At 44.0% G+C, this 12,669-nt stretch overlaps 1 protein-coding gene across 2 annotated transcripts in view; it reads right to left on the bottom strand.

Moving 5' to 3' along the window:
* Positions 1-12,669, bottom strand: part of PLXNA4 (plexin A4) — a 454,438-nt gene that overhangs the window by 63,017 nt on the left and 378,752 nt on the right. For both annotated transcript variants that reach the window (XM_040663912.2, XM_040663921.2), the window contains exons 13-16: positions 10,324-10,475; positions 9,549-9,666; positions 4,679-4,815; positions 2,865-3,032 (exon numbers count right to left, since the gene is read on the bottom strand). In XM_040663912.2, coding sequence (XP_040519846.1) covers positions 2,865-3,032; positions 4,679-4,815; positions 9,549-9,666; positions 10,324-10,475 — 575 coding nt within the window. The remainder of the gene's footprint in view (positions 1-2,864; positions 3,033-4,678; positions 4,816-9,548; positions 9,667-10,323; positions 10,476-12,669) is intronic.

The following is a 12,669-nucleotide window of genomic DNA, read 5'->3' as shown; positions in this document are numbered from 1 at the left end:
TTGTGTGTGAACTGCTGCCCATTGCCTTCAGCTGCAGCCACTTCCTGCCCAGATCAGACCAAAACAGTGACAGATACTGCTCTCCAGCAAAAAGTCAGAGGTGCCACACCATGAGCTTTCTTAATTTAACTCTTCTTTGGCCCCAAAGCTCTAAGCACAGTTTTCATTCTGCAGATCTGTATATTTGCTGGACATAATTCAAATCAAATCCCAGTAAAAAGTATTACTGAAGGCTTATAACATTCTAGTTACCTGGCTGTTCAGCTTGAGTCTTTTTTATAATTATTTTTTGACTATGGAAATAAATCATTCATAATCTTTTCTTTATAGTCTTGGAAAATGGCACTTGAGAAGGTTTTAAGCCAGCCTGGGTACCTTCATTCACTAATTTTGCAATGCCAGTTTAGCAGCAATCATCTGTCCCTCAAAACAGCTTAGTCCCTCAGCCAGGAGTGATGAATCAAAGAAGCACGGTGCATTTGCTGCAATGAATCATACTGCATAACAGATATAGCAAGGAAGAGCCTACTCAGTCTATCTCCAGATCCATATGTTTCAACTGAATTATTTCTTGTTTGACTCTCTGTACTTGAGTTGGCACTGTGTTCACCCAGCTCCCTGTGGATGCCTTACCCTAATTGCCTCCATTACAACCTGCAGGGTAGGGCTCCACAGATTCATAGTGATAGTCCATAAAAGATCCCAGACACTCTGAACCACAGATATAATTCTGGATACTGCATTCTCCTCTGAGGTTACAACCTTTTGGAGTGATTCAAAGGTGTAAAAGAAAGGGCACAAAGGCAGAGGTGGGGTGAGTAGATCTGGTTAAAATTAGACACCACCAATCAAGTGGATGCTTTCTGATTTTAGAGATATCAAAGGAAGTAAAAATTAGAGGCTGCACCTTACTGATGAGACAGATAGAGCCTCAGTCATCCAACCTATCAGCTACACACTCAGCAAGTAAGGCAGCACCCATGAAATAAACACATCTTGCTTTGCTTTATGCTGGGAGAGGGGACAGGAGATTCATGTCAGAAAGCAATGGGATAGAGTCTCTGCACCCCGTGGCCAAACAAAACTTTGCCAGTACACCTCAAGCCTCTCCTTGGATGCTTTTTGTCTCTTGTTGGGAGCTTCAGAAGAGAAACCAGGGAGCAAAAGGCTCTGGAAATCTTCTCTCATCTCCCAGTCTGAAGCCAGATGAAGGAAGGGCCCTATTCTGTAACTTTCCTGGGGATAACAGAGGAATTCACTCCCCTCGGCTGTCAATCCTGTACCTTTTAACCAGCCCTAAACTCTCTTTAATAAGGAAGGGACTAAAGTGATTTCTCATTTTACTGATAACCTAAACTCTGAGTGAAAATAAAACCTCAAAATGGAAAATCCAGACACGAAAGCTTCAAGCTCAATGTGTAAAGATTCAATCCAGCTAAATCGGTAAATTCCCTCATGGTAATTAAAGGCACTAATTGATTTGTGAAAACATCTTCTGGAGGGGAGCTGAACTGAAGGGATTTACGAGTCCTGCTCCTAATCCCCAGATACCCCAATCAATCCTGCTTGACAGGAGAGCAGAGAGCTGCAGTGGATGAATGAAGGGACACCAAGATTTCTTCTTTTGTATCTGTTCAAGGAAATATCAGTGCATTTAAAAACCAATTTCTCTCTTCCTGAGACCATTTCTGCAAGATTCTGAGAGCATTTGGGACTCGTTTTCATGTCTTCCACAACCAGGACAAATGCTTCTCTCAAACACTTTCAGATGAACCTTCCAAATTAAACAAAGCAGCAGCAATGGGCTGAAGAGCGAAGGAGCACCTAACAAGGAGGAAGGCCCTCCAGTAGGGTAGGAATCAGGGCTTTCTTTGTGTTTCATCTCAGGAGATGGCTCTGGAGATTTCAAGCAGGACAGCCAAACAAGGAATAGGGAGGGAAGATTTAGGTTGGTTATCAGGGGGAAGTTCTTTACACAGACAATGGTGAGGTGCTGGAACAGCTGCCCAGAGAGGCTGTGGATGCCCCGTCCCCAGAGGTGTTCAAGGCCAGGTTGGATGGGGCCCTGGGCAGCCTGGTCTAGTATTAAATGTGGAGGTTGATGGCTCTGCACATGGCAGGGCGGTTGGAGCTTCATGATCCTTGAGGTCTCTTCCAACCCAAACAATTTTATGATTCTATGATTCTGTGAACACTTTGTCCTAAGCCAACAAACACACGAAGGTTGTAAACAAAGTGCTTTCAAACCTGAGTATTATTCTCTTTTCTAAGCGCAGTCATGACCAATGGACCATGAAAAGGTGTAGACTTAGCCCAATGAAACCCAAAATACAGCTATGACCAGAAAAGGTAAGAATCAAAGTCCTTAGGAATACAGTAGCCCCAATAGAATGAAATATCACTTGGATAGGTAGCATTTGGGTACTGGAGACACTAAGGCAAGCTTCTGGTGAGCAACTGCAGCTGGATTTTGCTGCATTAAGCCAGGAAGCTGTGCTCTGCTTAAGAAGGTTCATTCTACACTGAGTCCATTTGGAGAAAAAGAATGGCTCCTGCCCATCCCTCACTAGGTTCTTTGGAAACGTTGTCCCAGGGGTACACACAGCCCCAGGTGTGCCATACTCCGAGCATCCAAGGTGCTATAGTGAGTACACAGAACATTGCTGGTATTTAACTTCTTCCCAGAAGGCAAGTCCACCAGCTCTCAAGGTTCTTGGGTTCTCTGAAGGAGTTAGATAAATATGTGTTTTCTAGTGAACCCAATGCTTGGAAAGCATTTTTCAGTATCAGGGACCATCACAAATGTACCAGTGCAGCAGTGGAAGATAAAAGGAACTGGTGTGATGTGCCCATGGGATGCTTACCTGAAGATGCTCCACTCGGGCTCAATCCTCAGGATGGTTGGATCCTCCACATATTCATATTGCAGCTCCTGATGTATCTTGGCCTTGTCCACTCTCACAGACACCTTCACCTTCTCAAAGCCTTCATCTGAGGCTGTGGTGTTACAGACAATGTGCTTGGTAGATCTCCTGTGAGAGGAAGCAAGTAAAATATAAACGAGGATCTACAAGAAGCAAACCAGTAAGAATCCAGTTACTTACTCCTATGTCCTGTGATCTTAACCTATTAACTATGAAGTGCTGAAGCTCTCTGCTGCAGGAATATACCGAGTATTGTGTGACAAATTCATCACGGGAAGTGGCATTGCCTTTCCACCAGTTTAAGTAAAACTACACAAGCCAGTATTACTCAGGTCTCAAAACATAAACCAAATCTCAAGGGAATTCCAAAACAGACCTCGCTGCAGAAATATTTCTGTGCAATTAAATACATGATGGATGTTTCCTTCCTGCCTGCAGGCATATTCAGCAGCAGCTCATAAAAGGGAGTGTTTGCACCTCAGCTTTCCATTCTGGGATAATAAAGTTTACTTTGCATTAGGACTGTAAGCCTTGTTTAAGTGCCATTTGCAACATGCCCGGGACCTTTGCATGGGAAGTGCTAATGTAGTGGGAAGCATTTCATGATTTTACTTAAAATGGATTCTGGGTAAATGTTTTCCATTTGGGCAAGGCTCAAACACAACTCCAGGACTGAATTTTGCAGTGGCACAGCCTTCAGTAAAGAGCCAAAAATCCAAGCTTCTACCACCTTCAGCCTTCCTAGTCCTGTGATTTGTGGCACAGCCTCATCTCATATCCCTAGAAAGATAAAATGGAGCTCATCCTTCCCTTGTAGCATGGCATGCACCTCAAACATACCCTTCAAGTGCTCTTTAAATTTCCCTGTAAACCACACTGAATCCCTTCTAAAACTCCCTTGTCTGTTCTGTAAGCAACCCCAAGCAGCTGTGGTTCCCATTTGGCCTTTTAAATCACAAGCTGTGACTTCACCCTCGTGTATTATAGATGTTAAATCGCTCTGCAGTCATGACAGGCAGCTAAACAGGATCCCAACAGCCAGGAGATGGAAACATGTTGCCTCAGGACAGTAGTCCCAACTTCCCTGTGAATGGGCCCTTCTTCTTCTGCCAAAGACAAGCTGGGAGAAATGTGCCAACTTTGTCTTCAGCCTCCACCAATACTGGCAGCAAAGTGCATTGCACTGGGCAGTTTTGAGCTGCAGGAGCCCCTGGGAACTGGATTTAGGCTCATTCTCACAGGGATCAGGGAACATTCAGCAGGTAACACTGACATTAAGCCTCTGAACTGCAATTGAACAGGAGCCAACCCTGAGCTAAAATGTTACAAGTCATCCGTTTCTCAGCACTATGGGACTATTCTTGGATAAAAGGGAGGTGTTTTAATGCTTATAACTGATGTTGTCAGATTTTCATTTTTGCTTTTTCTAAAGTAGGGACATGAAAATGAATCTTTTAAATTACATACTCTCAGAGCAAGTAGCAAAGCATGGGACCGTGGAGAATTGTAGTGAAATTTGACAAGGAGCCATGGAAAAGCACATCAAAACAATGAAATAAATCCTATTCTCCCACCCCACAACATACTCAGTAAGGTTGTGCTGGGGAAGAATGCAAAGGTCCCACTGCAGAACAGATGTTCTGCCAAGAATTACTCGAAGGACAGGTTGTCTGGGCTGCTGAAGAAGTCTCCTGACTGTAATTGCTTACATCTTTCAGGCTCAGGTATGTAAGGAAGGAAGGACTCATCTGTACCTGTAGAAGAGGCAAGGTTGTCGCCCAAAGGTCACGATGACGTTGCTGCCTGCATTGAGGTTATTACCCGTGATTGTCACCTGAGTGCCACCCGACACAGGTCCCCGCTTCGGCTTGAGATCAGAGAGTGTCAGAGTCTGTGAAAGCAAAGGGTCATGTTGAAAGCACAGGAGATGAGCAGAGGTGCCTACAGCGCTAGGGAAATGTAGGCACCCCCAGGAGTTTAACCACATTAGGTGGATTTCAAAAGATGCCGATATTTTCCTGGTAAAAAAGGAGCCTGGAATGTCTCCAGTTCCTTAATAGAATCATTAAAGTTGGAAAAGACCACTAAGGTCATCTAGTTCAACCATCAACTCATCCTCACCACGTCCACTAACCATGTGCCTCAGTGCCACATACTATACTTTTCCTGAACATCTTCAGCGATGGTGACTCCACCACTGCTTGAATGACAGCTTTGTTAAGATGAAGTCAAGACCTAAAGCTAATTTCAAAATCCCTGTAGAATAAGGCCTGCCCTTGTACCCATTCTGAAATGCTCTGAGCTTCCAAAGTCATCTCCGTGTCTGGGGCAACTGCAGCCAAGACCTCTCTTATCTTCACAATTTGATACAACTCAGGACATTTTTTTCCAACAACATTTCTGCAAAATAAACTGGGTCTTGAACTGTCTCACTGGATCTTAACAAGGGCTCTTTGCCCCTGAGAAAACTACAGAGCTCACACGCATTGGAAACTATTGTGTCTTGAAAAGATTAATCCGAAGTTCATTGATCTACTAAAGAAACAGGTCCTGCTGTGTAGCTCAGGAGGACTCCTAAAACCTCCCCCTGTGTTCACAGCCCTTTTCCCTGGGAAGAAGGAGAGCTGCAATTCAGAGCATCTGAACATGTGTTTTGACTCTCACAGGCCCACCACATGAACCCAAACATTTCTCTTTTATCAGATGCTGATGCTGAAACAATCTCACGTGGCATGAATGTCCTGCACTGATACAGTGCAGCATCACTCATGTTAAGGTGTTCTCTGAAATACTACAGCCAAGAGAAAGAATGCTGTACAGATGAGTATTTTTTCTCTGTTTCCTGCTTGTTTGAGCCTCTTTTCCAATCATAATACAATGTTCATTAATATATTAAAAGATGGGCACCATTCCTTAAAGGTCCTTGAATCTGAAACCTTTTTCTTGCCCTCCAACTCTATTCTTCCCAAAAGCAAGATAAAATACTTGCACTCTGAAAGCACAGATCACCCTATTGCCATAATGCAGAGAGGAGACATCCATTTTCAGGGAGAAACTTGGAGTTACAGTTTATTCTTTCATTTGCATTTTAATGGAAAAACTTTCCACTCAGTCCCAAGTGAAAAGCCACTATATGCATTTAAATGAAGATTTTTTTTTCCCCCTCTCTTTAAGAATGATGACACAAATGCTTGAAGCTCTCCTCAGCTGCTCTGAATGAGCAGGTACAACACGCAGTCACCTTATTGAGCTTTGGAGACCATTAATCCCTGTTTATAAAATGCCTGACACACACCACAGCTCCCTCTTTCACACACACACAGCTCTCCCTGCTCCTGTGCCCTTCTGGTTAACCATTCTGAAAAACAGCAGCATGGTTTCATCTTTGCTTTTGTTCAAAATGAAGCTGCTGCCTGGAGAAAGAGCTGAATGTGAAAATCAGACTTACAGCCCAGCAGAAGATGTATCAACAGAGCTGGACACTTCTTGTGTTTATACTTGTCTGTTTCTGATATGGTGTTTTTGAAACTATTTTGCCTCAAGAAGTCTCTCATCTATCAATTGCTGAAGGTTCGGAAGATGTATAAGAAGAGAAGAAATGAAGAACAAATAAATGCTCTGTTCCTTTTACATTGCTGTGACTGTTCTCTAATAGCTTTTATCGGGATACAAGATGCAGAAAGGGTCTTCAGTATATAGGGCTTCTCTATTTTGAGGGTACTGCCTCATGCTGTGGTGGCAACACCGCTTCAATTCCTTATTGATGGTCATAGAACCAAAGCCAAGTACTGCCACCCATGAGATGGATGTTGGGAGACGACTTCCCACCTGTGAGAAAATGGGATGAAAGTTGTCCACTTGGTACAATACTGGATGCTTTACAAACCAGATAATGACAGTTGAGTTAAAGATCTGAACCCCTAGTCCCAGTCCTTGATGGGTATTTCTGCCCCTCTCCCCATAGGATGATAAATGCTTATGCTCCATTGAAGGCTCTTGCATATTGAAATTATATCAGTGATGCTTCTTGGCAAAGTGCTGATGCATTTTGTGCTGACCTCACAAAAGGTTTTATGGCTAAGCTTTCCAAGTTGCAATAATCCATTAATTATTCACAGTGGCCTTCATGAATACTGCACAGCACGTTTGCAGTAAAAATCAGCCTCCAGACTGTTTACTGTTTCCTTTCTGGTGAAAGTTGATGGAAAATGCACTGGGGTCTATTGGATCTGTGACAGGCTGAGGTGGACAGTGACAGTGGCAGTGAAGGAAGGAGGAGGCCAGAAAATCATGGAATAACAGAATGGTTTGAGTTGTAAGGGACCCTTAAAGGTCAGTAAGTCCAACTCCCAGTCATCTGTATCTTTCTAGAGTCTTGACTACTTTCCTCTGCTGTGGAACCTTTTACTTTCTTCTAGCACCTCCTTGGCATAAGCTGTCCACAGGGAAATTGCCATGAGAGCTGTGTCTGAACTGACCTTGTGGTGTATGTTGAGACCTTGGCTCCCACATCACTGATCCTGGGAATAAGGGCATAGAAACACGTGACCCACAGAGTTCATGCACCCAGATATCCTTTCCATGGGGTCAATAGCAACAGCTGGAAAAGCAGTATGCAGCCCTCTCTGAGCCTGCTCAAAATGCTCTCCTGAAACACAGATGTTAGGAGCAGGCCCAGAAGAGATGCAGACAGAGCAACCCAAATCACACTGAGCCAAAATAAAGGCAAACTCCTTCTGTGTCTGAATTGAAAAGAACGAAGATAATATTTCATGGATTGAAAGACAATGGCAATAATCACAGCAATAAAATGAATTAAAGGAATTTCATTTAGCTCACCGTAAATACCATTTCAGCATGCAACCAAATGCTTTGTTTCCATTTTGGCTTATTGAACTCTAACACAATTTGCATTTTCGATCACAAACTAACAGCATTTTGAACCTAAAAGTTCTGCTTAGAAGCGTTGAGAAAAACTGCTCTATCATCTCTAAATTAAGCTACCTCTTTTTCAAAACACTGAAATAAAGTATTCCGTTGAGTAGAAATAATCAGCCCTTCCCTTTCTCACAGGAGAGAAGAGGGCAGAACCTATTGGCCAAATTTGACCTTGTTTTGCTTCAAACCTTTTGCAAAAGCAATCTTCCATAGGATTTGCTACGTGTCTGGTAGCAGCACTTAACTCCCAGGTGATGTCCATTGGTGGTTTTTAAACATCTTCTTTCCCTGAAAGCTGCCACCCACCACTGCAGGACGCCAAGGCATGTTGTGATGTGTGCAACAACATCTCTACCCTCTTGGCAGAAATATCAGAGGAAGCCAAGCCATGTCAATGAACACCTCCAACTATGAAAGCAATGGACACGGAAGAGGGCATATGATGGGCAGGCTGGGGAGCATCGTTTTTTTCTGTCTAGCACAAAGGTATCAAGGTATGCAGCAGAGAAAACCCTGTAGACTTCACGCTTGTGCACGGCTGGGATAGCTGGCAGCCAGAAAGCCAGCAAGCAGAGGGAAAAACTGTCACAGATGGACACGGATGATCAACATCAGACAGTAATTTCAAGAGTAGCAAAGGTTGCATGCTGAAGTGTAATGTCCTGGAAAGAGCCCTTCTGTCAGTGAGGTGGAGGCTACCTCTTGAGGTATTTCTATGCCCCCCACATCACAGTAACACCTGAGTGACACTGGAAAATACAGAGATCGCTGCAGTTCAAGGGGGAAATCTAAGATATTTGCATTCATTACCTTTGCCATGAACAAATGTTCAGGCGTGTGAATTATTTCAGAAAAGACTCATTCCCTTGCTTGGGGTTGAGAGTTTTCGATGGGAACAAAGAGATCCTCTCATCTCAAACCTGCACAGATCTGAACAGATCAAGGCCAGGCAATTCTTGCATGTCCCCAGCAAGGGGCCATACAGAAATAAGGAGGTCTCTTGGACAAGAAAAGCAGGCAAAAAAGGGGAGAAAGGAGCAAAAATCCAAGTCACATGTGCAGCATGCACTGGGCTCTGCTTCTCTCTTCCATGAGGCTTTCACCATGGCAAAACTACAGTCTCAGGCTGAACTTCCACCACTATGGTGGTGCAAAAAAAGAGCCCAGAGCCCTTTGCACACTGATGTCCCCAACAGACAGTGTATCACACCCATCTGTGCGTCCAAGCAATATCTCCAAAAAGAGAAATGTGGCTGCTTTCTGAGTGCTGTCTATACACACAGCTGATGCCAGACAACCTACTACTATGTTTTCTTTTCCTTCTTCTTCTTCTTTTTCTTTTTCTTCTCTTTCTTATTTTTGTTCTCTCTTCTCTTCCCTTTTACTTTTCTTTTCTACATAGCATTTTTAACTATTAATGAAGATCTTCTGTACTATTTTGGACCATGGCTGTACCAAACTGTAGCTGGACTAATAATTTGGACTATTAATAGATTGTTAAAACATTAATTAGGAGAGCTATTTTTGCTCCTAAAAATGATTTTGAAAGGAAAAGGAAGGAACAACTTGGTGTACTCAGGATGGCAGTGAAGAGCACAGAAATGGAGTTTGGTCAGAGAACAGACACTGAGAAGTGGACCGGGGTCTGAGGACCTTCAGGGCCCAGGAGATCTTGCATAGTCTTACCATAAAGTAGTAGAGCTGTGAAGACCTGGCCATGAACTCTGGTTTGCACTCGGCCACGCAGATCTCCACAAATCCAGCATGCTGGCTGGGCTTGGCCTCCCCCATCTCACATACTATCCTGTGGAGAAAATATGAAACACAGGCAAAGGTTTAGGGATGGCTTTGCAAACTGGGTGAGATGAAATCAGAGCAAATAGTCCATCTTCTCAGGAAATGGACTGTGGACTTAACACATCCTCTGCTGCTTTCCAATCCAGGATCCAAATTGTGCACTGAGTTATCCTTTATTTAATAAAGAGTGGCTTTTTTTTTTTTTTTCTGATGGTACTCAATGAAGCAGATGGTTGGCTGTTGTAAACCACCATACCATCACTTAATTATGTAGACAAATACTGGGCAGAGATCTGGCCCCAGGAGTTCCTCTGCCCTCCAGTCTTGCACGGTGGACACCTTTGCATCTATAGGGCTTAATGATCATTCCTGCATGGAGAAAGCTGCTTCTTGGAGCTGCAGCCTCACAGACTGGATTTGAACACCCTTATGGTGGTTATTATTTGAAAAATAGATAATTTTATGTCATACGCCACGATGATCACATGAAGTGTACCAAATACATTAATAAATGCATTATTAGCACCTGAGCTGTTGGTGAGGAGTGGCATCTTCTTTGGGCTTCAGGGAGACTGAGGGGAATGGACTCCTCAAAGACCCCAAAGGTAGCAATAACGAGTATTAGATGTTCTGTGGCCCACTGTCTGCCACACACCCAACTTACTGCTCTGCTGGGATGTACCCTTCCACCAGTGGTTTGCATTCCACTCCAGCCACTTTAACATGAGATGCAATGTCTGTGAACTCCAGCCCCAGGTTCTCCCCACGGATGGTCACTTTCGTCCCTCCTTCACGAGGGCCTGTCACTGGATTGATCTGGAGAAACAAGTCAAGAAAAAAGAGAATAATCAAACTACCTTTGTAAAGACAACATTATCCTATCAGGCAGTATGAGACCTCTTTGTCACCGCTAGAGACACTCATGAATACTGATCAACTGAAGTAAACAAACTAGTCCAGATACATCACTGGGTCCATCTCCCTAGCAAATATATTGTATTTTACACACGACCCAACCCCAGAGAATCCAAAATTCTGCCTCAGATATCATTTCTTTCTCTTTTGACTACTTGCAAAACACATAGAGAGGGATAGGAGATGTCTTCCAGGTAGGAGCAAGGGCTTCCAATGCTGCAGCTCAGTTCTGCATTTTATAGACATAAACTGTGAAAAAGCAGAAGTGGGCAAGGGTGCAAATAAATGTGAGAAAGAACAAGAAAATGACATAAGTTGCTTTAGCCAGTCAGTTTACAATCTAAATTCCCAGCCTGAAGTTCAAGGAGTTTTTGATCTGTTCTGGAGGGTTATATCACGTATGCCTCATGAACTCAGATGAATATGTCCATCTGAATAAATAACATCCAAGACACAACAGAAACACAGTGTGAGAATAGGTGCAGAGTAGACTGACAGTGACAGAAGCAGTAGCAGTAGTTGCTATGTGCCATCACATATCTCCAGAAGTGCTCCAGCTATCTTCATGGGACAGCAGGGTTCAGTGAAAGGGCAGCAATGGGAGCATGGATGGCTTGTTTGTAGGGTGGTGGACTACTGGCTGGGAGGTCTCTGAGCCCTAGTGTGAAATGAATGGATGTCCCAGTCATCCTGGTGGTTGGCGACATGACATTTGCACCACAGTCTGGACCTTTACCAGACCTTAGGAAGGGTAGAATTGCTGCATCTCATTCAGCAGCAGCTTTGTTGGGCAGCAGAGCCAAAGCACCTTCTGAGCTCCAGTGCTGACTTCTCTCCCATTGTAGAAGTTCACCCAGCGCCATCCATCACCATGCAGTATTTCTGGCCCATGCAGAGAGGATGTGTAAAGGGGAGAGCACTCTGCATTGCATCTATCACCCTTGTTCAGAAGTAGGTGAAAATTAGCTTTGGAGACACCTACTCAGCACTGAAACAGTATGGAAATCAGGGGGCTGACCCTTAGTTATCTCAGTTCTGCCTTTCCAATTATTTACTGCGTCCAAATGTTTTGCCATACGACTGGCTGAAAGGGCCTTCTAATGGTATTCCCTGCTGCCCATTCAGGATGTCGTGGCTGCCATCTGCCAATCTTGGCAAGGCTCTCCATGCAGTGAGGAAAGGGGAATTCCCTTTCTCAGGTCTATACCCTTTGGCCAATGGCTCTGACAACTGGGAATCCAGGGCTGGCAGCTAGATCCTTGCAAAGCAATCTGACTGGCAGGCAAAGTCGAGGCACTGGCAGGAGCAGGGCTGCTCTTGACTGCTTCCCAGCCATGGGTCTGGCACCAGAATTAGCCTAATTTTGACTGAGAGACCAATTTTCAGGTCATAAAATCAGAGAATCATAGAACAGCTTGGATTGGGAGGGGCCTTAAAGATCATTTAGTTTCAACTCTCCTGCTGAAAGCAGGGACCCCTTCCACTAGATCAGGTTGTCCTAAGTCTCACCCAACCTGGCCTTGAACATTCCAGGGATGGGGCACCCACAGCTAGTCTGGACAGCCTGCTCCAGTGTCTTTCCAGGGATATCTTTAATAGTGAAAGGCTTTGGCACCCTTAGAGGATACTCTGAGATTGTTTAATATTAGGGTCACCTAAATATCACCAAAAAACACTTCCTTGATGGCTGTTTTTACTTTGACTACACAGGGAGCCTACAAATGCTAATAATTTAATAGCACAGACGATCACAGACAAGTACTGGGGCCTGTAGGTTAGTTTAGTGTAGACATAACTTCCACAGCACAAGTCCCCTACAGTGGCCCAGGTAGGAAACTGTGAAAAGAAACTTCAGTGTAAAGTGAAATTGAGCAAAGTCTTTTCAGCCAAATCAGAGACAGAGAAGGGTAATGTTACATCAATGTGCAGCAATTCCAAATAGCCAAAGCAGGAATTAACATTCCTGTTGTCTCCATGCTGCACCTCAGTCTGATACTTGCAGTGATAGGCCCTGATTATTTCCAATGTCCCAATGCCACAGCAACTTCAGTCTGCACTGAACAGAAGATAGGCTCTAATCAGGTCAGGCAACCAT

Source organism: Gallus gallus, chromosome 1 (genome assembly GCF_016699485.2).
Source record: "Gallus gallus isolate bGalGal1 chromosome 1, bGalGal1.mat.broiler.GRCg7b, whole genome shotgun sequence".
In the NCBI taxonomy this organism is placed as follows: domain Eukaryota; kingdom Metazoa; phylum Chordata; class Aves; order Galliformes; family Phasianidae; genus Gallus; species Gallus gallus.
This window is presented reverse-complemented; position numbering and strand designations above follow the sequence as displayed.